Source organism: Bufo gargarizans, chromosome 8, assembly GCF_014858855.1.
Source record: "Bufo gargarizans isolate SCDJY-AF-19 chromosome 8, ASM1485885v1, whole genome shotgun sequence".
NCBI lineage: Eukaryota > Metazoa > Chordata > Amphibia > Anura > Bufonidae > Bufo > Bufo gargarizans.
This window is the reverse complement of record NC_058087.1, coordinates 97,306,921-97,321,596: the sequence shown is the minus strand read 5'-3', so window position 1 is coordinate 97,321,596 and position 14,676 is coordinate 97,306,921. Positions and strand designations below refer to the sequence as shown.

Sequence of the window (14,676 nt, the reverse complement as noted above, 5' to 3'; positions counted from 1 at the left end):
AGAGGTCTCATAGCAGAGAATCAGGCTTCATGTCATAGCAGAGAATCATGCTTCATGTCACCCAACACTGGAACAGGCCACTGTCAGATATTTTTAGGCCCCGGCATCCAGACAGAGGAGAGAGGGCCCATAGCAGAGAATCAGGCTTCATGTCATAGCAGAGAATCAGGCTTCATGTCATCCAACACTGGAACAGGCCACTGTCAGATATTTTTAGGCCCCGGCACCCAGACAGAGGAGAGAGGTCCCACAGCAGAGAATCATGCTTCATGTCACCCAACACTGGAACAGGCCACTGTCAGATATTTTTAGGCCCCAGCACCCAGACAGAGGAGAGGTTCATTCAACTTTGGGTTGCCCCGCAATATAATGGTAAAATGAAAATAAAAATAGGATTGAATGAGGAAGTGCCCTGGAGTACAATAATATATGGTTAAGGGGAGGTAGTTATACATGTCTAATCTGCACAAGGGATGGACAGGTCCTGTGGGATCCATGCCTGGTTCATTTTTATGAACGTCAGCTTGTCCACATTGGCTGTAGACAGGCGGCTGTGTTTGTCTGTAATGACGCCCCCTGTCGTGCTGAATACACGTTCAGACAAAACGCTGGCCGCCGGGCAGGCCAGCACCTCCAAGGCATAAAAGGCTAGCTCTGGCCACGGGGACAATTTGGAGACCCAGATGTTGAATGGGGCCTAACCATCAGTCAGTACGTGGAGGCGTATGCACACGTACTGTTCCATGATGTTAGTGAAATGTTGCCTCCTGCTAACACGTTCCGTATCCGGTGGTGGTGCAGTTAGCTGTGGCGTGTTGACAAAACTTTTCCACATCTCTGCGATGCTAACCCTGCCCTCAGAGGATCTGGCCGTGACACAGCTACGTTGGCGACCTCTTGCTCCTCCTCTGCCTTCGCCTTTAGCCTGAAAGTGCTAAAAAATGACCCCTCTTCCTCCTCCTCCTGGGCCAGCTCCTCTTCCATCATCGCCCTAAGTGTTTTCTCAAGGAGACATAGAAGTGGAATTGTAACGCTGATAACGGCGTCATCGCCACTGGCCATGTTGGTGGAGTACTCGAAACAGCACAACAGGGCACATAGGTCTCGCATGAAGGCCCAGCCATTGGTGGTGAAGTGGTGCTGTTCCGCAGTAAAACTGACCCGTGAGTGCTGCAGCTGAAACTCCACTATTGCCTGCTGCTGCTTGCACAGTCTGTCCAGCATGTGCAAGGTGGAGTTCCACCTGGTGGGTACGTCACATATGAGGCGGTGAGTGGGAAGGCCGAAGTTACGCTGTAGCGCAGACAGGCGAGCAGCGGCAGGATGTGAACGCCGGAAGCGCAATCAGACGGCCCGCACTTTATGCAGCAGCTCTGACATGTCGGGGTAGTTGTGAATGAACTTCTGCACCACCAATTTCAGCACATGCGCCAGGCAAGGGATGTGCGTCAAACCGGCTAGTCCCAGAGCTGCAACGAGATTTCGCCCATTATCGCACTCCACCAGGCCAGGCTTGAGGCTCACCGGCAGCAACCACTCGTCGGTCTGTTGTTCTATACCCCGCCACAACTCCTGAAGTTTACCCCGGGCTGTGCTGAAGTTGGTGGTGAAGGTGTGTGGCTGACTGGATGAGCAGGTGGAAGAAGAGGAGGAGGAAGCCGAGTAGGAGGAGGAGGCAACAGGAGGCAAAGAATGATGCCCTGCGATCCTTGGCGGCGGAAGGACGTGCGCCAAACAGCTCTCCGCCTGGAGCCCAGCCGCCACTTCATTTACCCAGTGTGCAGTTAGGGAGATATAGAGTCCCTGGCCGTGCTTACTGGTCCACGTATCTGTGGTTAGGTGGACCTTGCCACAGATGGCGTTGCGCAGTGCACACTTGATTTTATTGGATACTTGGTTGTGCAGGGAAGGCACGGCTCTCTTGGAGAAATAGTGGCGGCTGGGAACAACATACTGTGGGACAGCAAGCGACATGAGCTGTTTGAAGCTGTCTGTGTCCAACATCCTGAATGACAGCATTTCATAGGCCAGTAGTTTAGAAATGCTGCCATTCAGAGCCATGGATCGAGGGTGGCTAGGTGGGAATTTACGCTTTCTCTCAAATGTTTGTGAGATGGAGAGCTGAACGCTGCCGTGTCACATGGTTGAGATGCTTGGTGACGAAGGTGGTGGTGTTGGTGGTACATCCCCTGTTTGCTGGGCGGCAGGTGCCAACGTTCCTCCAAAGGCGGAGGAAGAGGCCGAGGTGGCAGCAGCAGAAGAGGTAGCAGGGGGAGCCTGAGTGAGCTCCTTGTTTTTAAAGTGTTTACTCCACTGCAGTTCATGCTTTGCATGCAGGTGCCTGGTCATGCAGGTTGTGCTAAGATTCAGAACGTTAATGCCTCGCTTCAGGCTCTGATGGAACAGCGTGCAAACCACTCGGGTCTTGTCATCAGCACATTGTTTGAAGAAGTGCCATGCCAGGGAACTCCTTGAAGCTGCCTTTGGGGTGCTCGGTCCCAGATGGCGGCGGTCAGTAGCAGGCGGAGTCTCTTGGCGGCGGGTGTTCTGCTTTTGCCCACTGCTCCCTCTTTTGCAACGCTGTTGGCTCGGTCTCACCACTGCCTCTTCCTCCGAACTGTGAAAGTCAGTGACACGACCTTCATTCCATGTGGGGTCTAGGACCTCATCGTCCCCTGCATCGTCTTCCACCCAGTCTTCCTCCCTGACCTCCAGACGCAGCAGTTGGCACCTGTGTTTCGTCATCGTCAGAGACGTGCTGAGGTGGTATTCCCATGTCCTCATCATCAGGAAACATAAGTAGTTGTGCGTCAGTGCATTCTATGTCTTCCACCGCTGGGGAAGCGCTAGGTGGATGCCCTTGGGAAACCCTGCCAGCAGAGTCTTCAAACAGCATAAGAGACTGCTGCATAACTTGAGGCTCAGACAGTTTCCCTGATATGCATGGGGGTGATGTGATAGATTGATGGGCTTGGTTTTCTGGCGCCATCTGTGCGCTTTCTGCAGAAGACTGGGTGGGAGATAATGTGAACGTGCTGGATCCACTGTCGGCCACCCAATTGACTAATGCCTGTACCTGCTCAGGCCTTACCATCCTTAGAACGGCATTGGGCCCCACCAAATATCACTGTAAATTCTGGCGGCTACTGGGACCTGAGGTAGTTGCTTCACTACGACATGTGGCTGTGGCAGAACGGCCACGTCCTCTCCCAGCACCAGAGGGTCCACTAACACCACCACGGCCATGTTCGCGTCCGCGTCCCTTACTAGATGTTTTCCTCATTGTTACTGTTCAGTTCACCACAATAAGAAAAAAAAATATTTGGCCCAATGTATTGAATTCAAATTCAGGCCTTTTTTTACAGACACCTAACACTATCTGGCTATCTATTTAGGTACCGTATTACACTAATACAGGCACAGCAGTAACGACAGATTTAGCTGAATATAAATTGTAGGCCTAGTATTTAGGCCCTGGATGACAGGTATACATTTACGGACAGAATTAGACTTGGAAATGCACGGTAGGGTGTGAAGTTATTGAGGATGACCCTATCAGCACCTTCAATCTAATATACCCTTTTATGGATCGATTTAAACTTGGCCTGATACAGCAGAAACCACTGATTTAGGGAATTGTTAAGTTGGGAATTGTATTTCAACCCAGAACAAAAATATATCCTTTGCCAGACAGCAGACAGTATTACAATTGGCTAGCCACAGCTGAAACACCAGATTTAGGGTACTGCTATTTTGGCAATTGTATTTCACCCCTCAATAAAATAGCAAGCACAGCCAAGCCCCTGATGTAGGATATAGCAAAAAAACAACAACACACTATTGATGGTTAAATGGACTTGGTGGCAGCTTGTGCTGGCGCACCACAAGACACAAAATGGCCGCCGATCACCCCAGAAAAAAGTGACTGAAAAACGCTCTGGGCAGCCTAAAAACAGTGAGCAATTGAATAGCAGAAGATGAATGATTCACAGCTGTAGATCGATCACTTCCTTAAGTGTTTTTGCTGAGCAAATCCCTGTCTAGTGCCTAATCTCACCCTAACAGCAGCTGCAACCTCTCCCTACACTGATCAGAGCAGAGTGACATGCGGCGCTACGTGACTCCAGCTTAAATAGAGGCTGGGTCACATGCTGCACTGGCCAATCACAGCCATGCCAATAGTAGACATGGCTGTGATGGCCTCTTGGGGCAAGTAGTATGACGCTTGTTGATTGGCTGCTTTGCAGCCTTTCAAAAAGCGCCAAGAAAGCGACAAACACCGAACCTGGACTTTTACGAAAATGTTTGGGTTCGGGTCCGTGTCACGGACATCCCAAAATTATATATTCGCTCATCCCTAATCACCACATAAAGTGACACATGTCAGATTTGCAAAAAATGGCCTGGGCAGGAAGGTGAAAACAGGCCTGGGGTTGAAGGGGTTTATTGTATATCTTATTTATATATCTTATTTTATGTATTTAATAAGGATGGTTATACACACAGGTTTTTGCATTTTATTTTATTTTTTTCATTTTTTATGTGATTTTCTTTGTGGTAAAAGCGTCTTGTAAGCTTAAGGTCTATAAGAAAAAGGAAATATAGGATACACAAGCATTATTATGCTACTGACATTTGTGTTAATTGGGTGATGGTTTTAGGTTTATTGGTTTCTTTTCAAAAATGCAGCATGTATGTAGTTCTTAAATTTTTGGGGAAATTTTTAAGTCACCTTCACTATAGAGCAAAAGCACTGCAAATAAAATGCTAGTGGGCAAACACACTGCAAAAACACCCAAAAACCCTACAAAACATTTTAAAAATGAAGCTGGTCAGAAATACAACACATACAGTCATTCTGGTGTTTTTTACAGATTCCTACATCTTCTAAAAAAAACGGACAAAATTTGTATATATGGGGACTGTTAGGGATTTAGGTACAATAAGTCATAATTGTAATCTTATTTTTTTCCACAGGTTAATACCAGCAACATTTTATCCAGGAAGAATAATTCTATCACTAGATTTTGTAATTTTTTGCTTGCGTCTCATGCATATCTTTACAATAAGTAAAACGCTTGGTCCTAAAATAATAATTGTTAAAAGAATGGTAAGTATTAATTATATGTATTTTTGATGCCCTTTATCTTTTGTTAATTTATCTACCATCTTTACTTTGAGAAGTTCTCTATCTTTATTTCTGTCAGTGCTGAGGCTAAAAACAAATGCACATTTTATATTCAGGCAAACACACGGTAGTTAGTATCCATATAAATTTTTATAGGCTACAAATAAATTTTATAGGCTACAAATAAACAGTTTTACATATAAAACATTTCATAAAAATTGAATGAATAAAAAATACACTTAAAATGCCGCACTCCAATATATGGAAAGTCTCTCAAGAGTTATTTTCTAATAGCCCTGGACCATATCCAGGGGCTATAACTGTTGGCAGATAGCTGCAAGTTCAATATTCAGGAGATAGCGATGATGGTAAAGATAAATCTCACAGTTGTATTATATGGTGTACTTTACCGCTCCTGCAATGAATCCACATAGACGTCAAATTTTCAACAGGATATGCTGTTGTGAGCTGTAAGGACCTGTAGGTAGACTCTGTGTGTGAAGTTCCCCACGCCGTTAGTAGCGATGCTGCTCGATATTGCCGCTCTGACCTTCCAGGACCTAGGTGGCGTCCCACGTGGTTTACTGGGCGGTCACGTGATCTGTTATTCCAGGCGGGGTTTTCAAACTTCTTTAACGCAGGTTCATAGAATATATGCGGTTATAGAGTCTTTTCTTTAATCGTCCCTCACTGTCATTCGCCAGACGCGTTTCGGGGTAAAAGGGACCCCTTCCTCAGTGGCTTGCCTTTCTCTTCTTTTAAAACAGAAAGTGATACCTCATAAAATATTTATTACTTAACATTCCCCATATGTCTTCTTCATGTTGGCATCATTTTCTAAATGTCATTTTATTTTTTTAGGATGTTAGAAGGCTTAGAATTTTAGAAGCTATTTCACCAACCCACTTTTTAAGGACCAGTCACTTTGTGGGGTTTACATAGTGGAAACCCCCATAAATGACCCCATTGTAGAAACCACACCCACAAGTTACTCAAACCTGATTTTACAAACTTTCTTAACCCTTTAGGTTCTCCACAAGAATTAAAGGAAAATGGAGATTCCATTTCTAAATTTCACTTTTTTTGGCAGATTTTCCATTTTAATAATTTTTTTTCTTTAACACATCAAGGGTTAAAAGCCAAACAAAACTCAATATTTATTACCCTGATTCTGCGGTTTACAGAAACACCCTACATGTGGTCGTAAACTGATGTAAGGGCATATGGCAGGGCGCAGAAGAAAAGGGGCGCCATATGGTTTTTGGAAGACAGACTTTGCTGGACTGATTTTTAGATGTCATGTCCCCCTGATGCACCCTTACAGTGGAAACTCCCAAAAAGTGACCCCATTTTGAAAACTAGGGGATAACGTTTATTGGTACTATTTTGGGGTACATATGATTTTTTATTTGCTCTATATTACATTTTTTTGCGAGGCAAGGTAACCCAAAAATGGCTGATTTGGCACCATTTTTATTTTTTACAACATTCATCTGACAGGGTAGATCATGTGCTACTTTTATAGAGCAGGTTGTTACAGATGCAATTATATCAAATAAGTATACTTTGTTTGTTTCAGTTTAACATAATAAAGCATTTTTGGAAAGAAAAAAAATGTCTCCATTTTCTGAACACCTTATTTTTATTTTTATGCCGATCATCTTGTGCAGGGGCTCGTTGTTTGCAGGAAGAGTTGACTTTTTTATTGGTACAATTTTTGGGTAGACCAAAAAATTCGTTTTACGGCGTTCACCTGCGGGGTTAGGTCATGTGACATTTTTATAGAGCAGATCGTTACGGACATGGCAATACCTAAAATGTTTAATTCTTCTTATTTATTTAAGTGTTACACAATAATATCATTTTTTTTTTAAATTGTCTCTGAGAGCCATATTTTTTTTTTTTTTTTTTGACCGATTGTCTTAAATATTGTCTAATTTTTTGTGGGATGAGGTGATGGTTTAGTTGGTACAATTTTTTTGGGGGGGGGGACAAAAGCCTTTTTGATCACTTGGTGTTGCACTGTATGTGATGTTAAGTGACAAAAAATGGCTTTTTTGGCACTGTTTTGTATTTTTTTTACGGTGTTCGACTGAGGGGTTAGGTCATGTGATATTTTTATAGAGCAGATTTTTACTGATGTGGCAATACCTAATATGTATACTTTTTTTTATTTATTTCACTTGAACACAATAATGGCAGTTTTGAAGAAAAAAACTCATATTTTAGTGTCTCCATTGTCTTAGAGTCATAATTTTTAAATCTTTTGATCGATTGTCCATGGTAGGGTCTAATTTTTTGTGAGATGAGGTGACGTTTGATTGGTACTATTTTGGGGGGCATATTCCTTTTTGATCACTTGGTGTTGCAATTTTTATAATGTACGGTGACAAAAAATGGCTGTTCAGCTGAGGGTTAGGTCATGTGATATTTTTATAGAGCTGGTTGTTACAGAAGAGGTGATACCTAATATGTATACTTTTTATTTATTCATTTCACTTTAACACAATAATAGCATATTTGAAACAAAAAAATATATTTTTGTGTCTTAGTTATTTTTTTTAGCAATTTTCTTATGTAGGGTCTCATTTTTTGTGGAATGAGGTGAAGGTTTTATCGGTACCATTTTGTGGGACATATGCCTTTTTGATCGCTTGATGGTATCAGAAGGGGTGCATCATGTGATATATTTATAGAGCCGATTGTTATGGATGCAGTGATACCTAATATGTGTGTTTTTCCCTATTTTTCTATTTCTTTAAACCTTATTTCTGTCCCACTCTGGAACTTCAACTTTTGAGGGTCTGATCGGCTCTGCAATGCATTACAATACTAGGAGACTCAGCCTTAGCCCCCGTAAAAGGCAGGTCCCGATTCTGTGCAAGGCATTGGGAAGCCTGTTCATGGCATTGGGCTGCCCTGCCACCCATTGGGTCCCCGCCACAGCAGCGCGGGGACCCAATGGGCTCCCTCACACGCCAAATGCACCTTCTATGCCATGGTCAGCGCTGACCATGACATAGTAGCGGTTAATCTGCCGGCATCGGCTTTTACAGTAATGCTGGCAGATACAGCAGGGGCCCGGATATCAGGGACTGGTGGGCGGCTCGGGTGCGGACCCATTCACTTCAATGGGGCCACAAAATATGCAGACTACATCCGTTGCTTCGTTCCAAGGCCTCGCAAAAAAAATATAGCATGTCCTATTCTTATCCGTTTTGCGGACAAGAATAGGCATGTCTACAATGGGCCGCCCGTTCCGTTCCGCAAATTGCGGAAGGCATGCGGACGGCTTTTTTTTGCAGATCCGTATTTTGCGGACCGCAAAAAATGGCACGGTCGTGTGCATGTAGCCTAACACACATAAAATGCAACACAGAAGAGGCAAAACCACAAGATTTAAAAGAAAAACTGAAAAAATAAGTGCTTCATCAACAAGAATGGATTGATGACCAGTGTCGGGGTGACCACGATGGTAATGCATATTGATCATGAAATGTATGGGGTTATGGCTGATAACTCGAGGACAGATCAGCAAACACGCCAACGCCAGCTCATTCCTACAGTGCAGGCTACACAATCACAGCTGGAAGGTAACTGGTTGGCACAGGCAACAGCCTTAGTATGTGCAGGTCTCACAGCTGCTGTAACAGAACGGTAAGAAGTGGTATAACATGTGGTAAGCACTGCAGGGATCATGTCTAAGACATGTAAGATGTCCGGGGGGGGGGGGGGTCCCAAAAGTTGTGGACAAGGTACAAGATGAGAGTCGTCCATATGTTCAATACTGGATGTTATTGATAGCCAGCTCCGTGATGAATTTCAGCACTCGGATTAGGTAGTCCTCACTGAGGAACTTCACACTTTCCTTAACAATGCGATTATGCCACAGATACCTTCACCTTGACGAGCTGGGTTGCTGATAAGTGGATTCTAAAGTGTCTAAAGAACTGCGAGTAAGGACATTGGAATAAATTGTCCACTTCCTCCAACGTGACTTGTCCTTTTGTTTATGAATATCATTCCATAAAATCTAGAAGTCCTCTACATGGATGGCATAAGAAATGTCCATGCGAAGTTCGACGGCCACAGAGAAACAAGTTCTGTGGCCGACACTGATCCAGACACGTCATACCTGGTCCACATCGCTGCTAGCCAAGTAAGGTCCTGAGAACTGATCACCAGCTCACCCAAACAACAGTCAAAGTATCTTAGTAACCACATCCCTTCGATAGCCGTCAGCGCCTCAGAGCCGTTATACAGGAAGAGCGGGAGGCAAGGAAATGTATTTGGTAACACCTCCAATAGATTGTCCTTTGTGTACGTCCCACAGAAGCAACCAGTCCACACAATCTGGTCCTCTGTGCTTGCCTTGGTGAGTGGAGGTATGAATTAAATTTGTATGAGCACAGCCAGTGGATCTCTGTCCTTTGCTTTGAGTCTAGGTAAACATGACTTCTGCTTCTCGGCAGTTATGTGGGCAGACAGGTGCTTTGAAAACTCTTTCAGTCTGGTGTGTAAGAAATTATACATCAGTGTCTTGATGTAAACAGTCCATTATTTTTGAAGGCGCAAAGCACCCTGTGCCGGATCAAGAGTTTTCTCCAAGGAGGTGCACTGTAGGATTTTTCTTTTAGACAAGCTTCGTAATGCAGACCATCGACGTGCAGAGGTCAAGCTTCTGGGAGGATACCTTGAGCTGTGAAAATGACTGATCCTTCTTGCCGATGACCTACTTCTGGGGGTTAACAGCCCATCGGTTGGTGTTTGCATGTCCTTGTGATAAATGATGTTCCCATTCACTGACTGTAAACAGAGATCTTGAGCATCTGTTCCAGGACATGAAGCAGTGGAATGACATTGTTCATCCCATAGTCCTGGCGACTGACAAATAAGGTGGCCCCCTCAAAGGGCCCGAGCAAATGGCAGGTGTCACACATGAGCTGCAACTGGCTGACATCGAAGTTACACAGGGGACTACTCCTGTCCGCTTGGATCATCAAAAAATTGTTTATGACCTTTCTCTGTGGAATTCCAATGGGTGGAAACGTCACATATCAGCCTATGTTGAGGGATGCTGTTCTGCCTCTGCAGCTCAAGGAGAGTGTGCTTTGTGGTATATGAGTGACTGAAATCCATGCAAAGTTTCCTGGCAATTTTTAGGATGTCTTGCAGATGGGTGGAAGACTTCAGGAACCGCTTGACAACCAGATTGAACACTTGTGCCACGCAGGGTGCATAGCTCAGCCCTCCTTGATGCAGCGTTGACACCATTTTCTTCCCATTGTTGGTCACCATGGTTCTGATTTTTAGTTGTTGCGGAGAAAGTCAGGATTTGATTTCTTGCTGAAGGACATGGAGCAGTTCCTCCCCTGTGTGACTCTGTTTGCCCAAGCAAACCAGTGGCAGAAAAATGTGAGAGTGATAAGAGGCTTTGACATTGCTTGCATACACTACATGCATCCAACATAATTCTTGAATCTCTACATTAAAATAATGCATTTGGTGTAAATCACGCAAGAGGCATAGTTGGAGACATTGACTTCACAAGAAATACAGAGCAGTGGAGTTTGATTTGAAATAATACATTTTACCACTGCGTAATTCGGCCCCTACAGCAAAAAGAGGTGTACAGTCACCCATCAATTTTCCCCAAAAAAGCCTGTTTCATATAAAGAATTTCACCACTAAGTAAGGCGGTTCATACCGCAAAAGGAGGTATACAATCACCCATACATTTTGAGCAAAAAAGCCAGTGTCACATAGAATGTCACTGCAAAAGGGGCTTTACCACATATAACTGAACTGCTCAACAGAAAGTAGGCCCTTCATTTTTTCAACTTTTACACTACACAAGGCTTTTCAACATATAAGTGCAACGCTAAACGGCAAATATATTTTTGTTTTGTCTACAGAGTCCTTTTGTTATGGCTTTGCACAAGGAGCAAAAATGTCACGTGCAATTCTGATGGAACTGTTAATCTTAAACTTGGACTCCAAAGCAGAGGCTCTCTTGTCATGTCTTGTGTGCTGTGGAGATTAAATTCAGACGGAGCAGATACAAACACATGAATGTTTTCCTCTTAGTTAAGCTGCTTGATTTAATTGTGAATAGATGGTAAAGGCAAAGTCTGCTCGTGTGTTGTCATCAGCGTCTTCATTATGTTTACTGCAGGACCCATGATGATGTAATTCAGTCCATACAGCAAAAGGAGGTCTGCAATCACCCATCAATTTTCCCCCAAAAAACATGTTTGAAATAAAAAAAAATCACCAATGAAAGGATAATGGAATTTGGTTTATACAGAACAAAGTTTACAATCACCCATCAATTTTCTGAAAAAAAGCCTGTTTCACATAAACAATTTCACCCTCCACCCAAAACGCAGTGTTTGCCCGATCAGGCCTGATCGGTCGCCCACACGTGTGTTCGCCCACGCCCACCCTGCCGCAGTGACAAAAAATGTTTTTTTTGATCACTGCACAATCACTTTACACACGCTGCGGCGATAAAAAAATCAGTTTTGATATTTTTTATCAACCGCAGCGGCCTCTGGTACTTCGCTAGCCTCCCATTTGTAAGACAGGCTTGCTTTTTTTTCTTGGGTAGTCTCAGGGAATACCCCTAAATTTAGTTGCCCAAATGTCAAACAGGGGGTATTCTTCTGAAGAGGCCTACAGGCTTCTGACCCAGTCGGATGAGGAATGGGAACCCTCATCTGATGAATCTAGCGTGTCATAATATGAACCTGTAGAAAGCAGTGGCTCTCTGATCCAAAGTTCGGACGAGGAGGTTGAGGTACCTGATAGCACCAGGCGTACCCGGCCCCGTGTCGCTAGACCACAGGTTGTGCAGGATCCGCTTCAAGGGCAGCAGAGTGGGGCTGGCGCTGTCGGATTACGTGGTGAGGCATACACCAGCAGCACAGCCCTCCCTGGACCTAGTACCAGCACTGCCGTAGAACATGGTGAAGTGGCGAGCACCAGAAGGGCAGTTAAAGCTGGTACTGTGGCACGTGCATTAGTTACCCCGTCGCAGCCAATGCACAGACGGGCCCGTAGAGCCCCTAGAATCCCAGAGGTGCTGGCAAACCCTGATTGGCAGTCCCCAACTTCAGCCGCACCTGTAGTTCCCCCTTTCACCGCCCAGTCTGGAGTTCGGGTTGAGACAGCTCAGATCGGTTCGGCCCTGGGATTTTATTAGCTGTTCTTGACTGTGGAGCTCTTGGACTTAGTTGTGGCAGAAACAAATTGGTATGCCACTCAATTTATATCCGCCACGATTTGAGGCCATCCTGCGTTTCCTGCACTTTAGCGACAACACCAACTCCCGTCCCAGAGGCCACCCAGCTTTTGACCGGCTCCACAAAATTCGGCCCCTCATAGACCACTTCAACCAGAAATTTGCAGATTTGTATACCCCTGAGCAAAACATCTGCGTAGACTAGTCCCTTATACATTTTACCGGGCGCCTTGGCTTCAAACAATACATCCCAAGCAAGCACGCCCGGTATGGGGTCAAATTGTATAAGCTCTGTTTAAGGGCCACAGGCTATACCCACAAATTTTGTGTCTATAAGGGAAAAAATCAGACCCTGGAGCCGGTCGGTTGCCCAGACTACCTGGGGAGCAGTGGGAAGACAGTCTGGGACTTGGTTTCTCCCTTATTCGGCAAGGGGTACCATCTTTATGTGGACAATTTCTACACAAGTGTGGCCCTCTTTAGGCATTTGTTTCTAGAACAGATTGGCGCCTGTGGCACCGCGCAAACTAGTCGCGCGGGCTTCCCCCAATGGCTCGTTACCACCCGTCTTACAAGGGGGGAGAGGGCTGCCTTGTGTAACGAAGAACTGCTCGCGGTGAAATGGAGAGACAAGCGTGACGTTTACATGCTCTCCTCCATTCACGCAGACACGACAATACAAATTGAGCGAGCAACCCGTGTCATTGAAAAGCCCCTCTGTGTCCACGACTATAATGCGCTCATGGAAGGGGTGGACTTCAATGACCAGATGTTGTCTCCGTATTTAGTTTCCCGACGCACCAGACGCTGGTATAGGAAGGTGTCTGTATATTTGATTCAATTGGCTCTGTATAATAGTTTTGTTCTCTACAGTAAGGCTGGGAGAAGAGGATCCTTCCTCAAATTTCAGGAAGAGATCATCGAGAACCTCCTGTATCCAGGAGTTTCCGTGGCCCCATCCACCAGTGTAGTTAGCCGTCTACACGACTGACATTTTCCAATGTCGTTCCTGGTACCTCAACTCAACCGTCACCTCGAAAAAAATGTTGTCTCTGTAGCAGGAGTGGAATAAGGCGTGACACCCGCTATTTCTGTCCTGACTGCCCTGACCACCCTGCCCTATGCTTTGGAGAGTGTTTCCGGAAGTACCACACACAGGTACACCTAGCATATGGATCACATCTCACCAGTACAGGCACACAGGGCTATTAGGGCCCATTCACATACAGCTGCTGCAAACCTCTCCTTTCACCTGGGATAAAGTGCATAATGTACTTCGCCACATCTTCGGGCGATTTTCACTTTGCACATTGCCCATGGGGAAGGAGAGGTTTGTCCTATAAAGGTAAAAAACAAAAAACAAAAAAAAAATCACCAGTACGCAAAAAAATTAATGTTCAGTTCAAAAAGTTAAAGTTTATATGTTCTGTTCAAAAGTTAATAAAATTGTTGTGTTGCGGCCTGTTTTTTTCTTATTTTTTTTTTCCTTCCAGGGTGACCAACCGATCGACTAGCTGCAGCACTGATGTGCATTCTGACAGAAGCATTGCGCTGCTGTCAGATTACACACAAGTCGGTGTATGCGGCGCTGAAAGACGAGATTTCTCCTCTGCAGTAAAAGATATGTTTGCCGAGGCATATGAGCTGAGGAGATGGCGGTGTTCCTAAGCTTTGGCAAACACTTTGTATATATAAAAAACAAAAAATCCCGGCAATGATTTATTCATCCACATCGATTGATGTGAATGGAGAAATCTGGTTTTGCATACGAGCTAAGTGGGTATGGATGTTGGGCGGAGCTCCTATGTCCTGGCAGACGCCTTTCCCCTCTTTTTTTTTTTTTTTGCAGAGATTTTTTCATCCACATTGATCGATGCGAATGAAGAAATCTGTGCCGTTCATTTTTTTTCTTTCAGCCCAGAGGCTTAACGGAAAAAAAAATCTCATTACCTGTATGCTCAATATAAGGAGAATAGCAGAAACTCCTAATGCTGGCCATACATGTAATGATTGCGGAGACCCTCAAATGCCAGGGCAGTACAAACACCCCACAAATGACCCCATTTTGGAAAGAAGACACCCCAAGGTATTCGCTGAGGGGCATATTGAGTCCATGAAAGATTTAAATTTTTGTCCCAAGTTAGCGGAAAGTGAGACTTTGTGAGAAAAAAACTAAAAAAAAAATCAATTTCCGCTAACTTATGCCAAAAAAATAAATTCTATGAACTCGTCAGGCCTCTCATTGAATGCCTTAGGGTGTCTTCTTTCCAAAGTGGGGTCACATGTGGGGTATTTATACTGCCCT

General features: G+C 44.7%; 1 protein-coding gene across 1 annotated transcript in view; it reads left to right on the top strand.

The window, feature by feature from the left end:
* The window catches only part of TRPM2 (transient receptor potential cation channel subfamily M member 2), a 1,289,439-nt gene that overhangs the window by 577,967 nt on the left and 696,796 nt on the right, over positions 1 to 14,676 (top strand). The window contains exon 18 of the mRNA XM_044304068.1: positions 4,978 to 5,110. Coding sequence (XP_044160003.1) covers positions 4,978 to 5,110 — 133 coding nt within the window. The remainder of the gene's footprint in view (positions 1 to 4,977; positions 5,111 to 14,676) is intronic.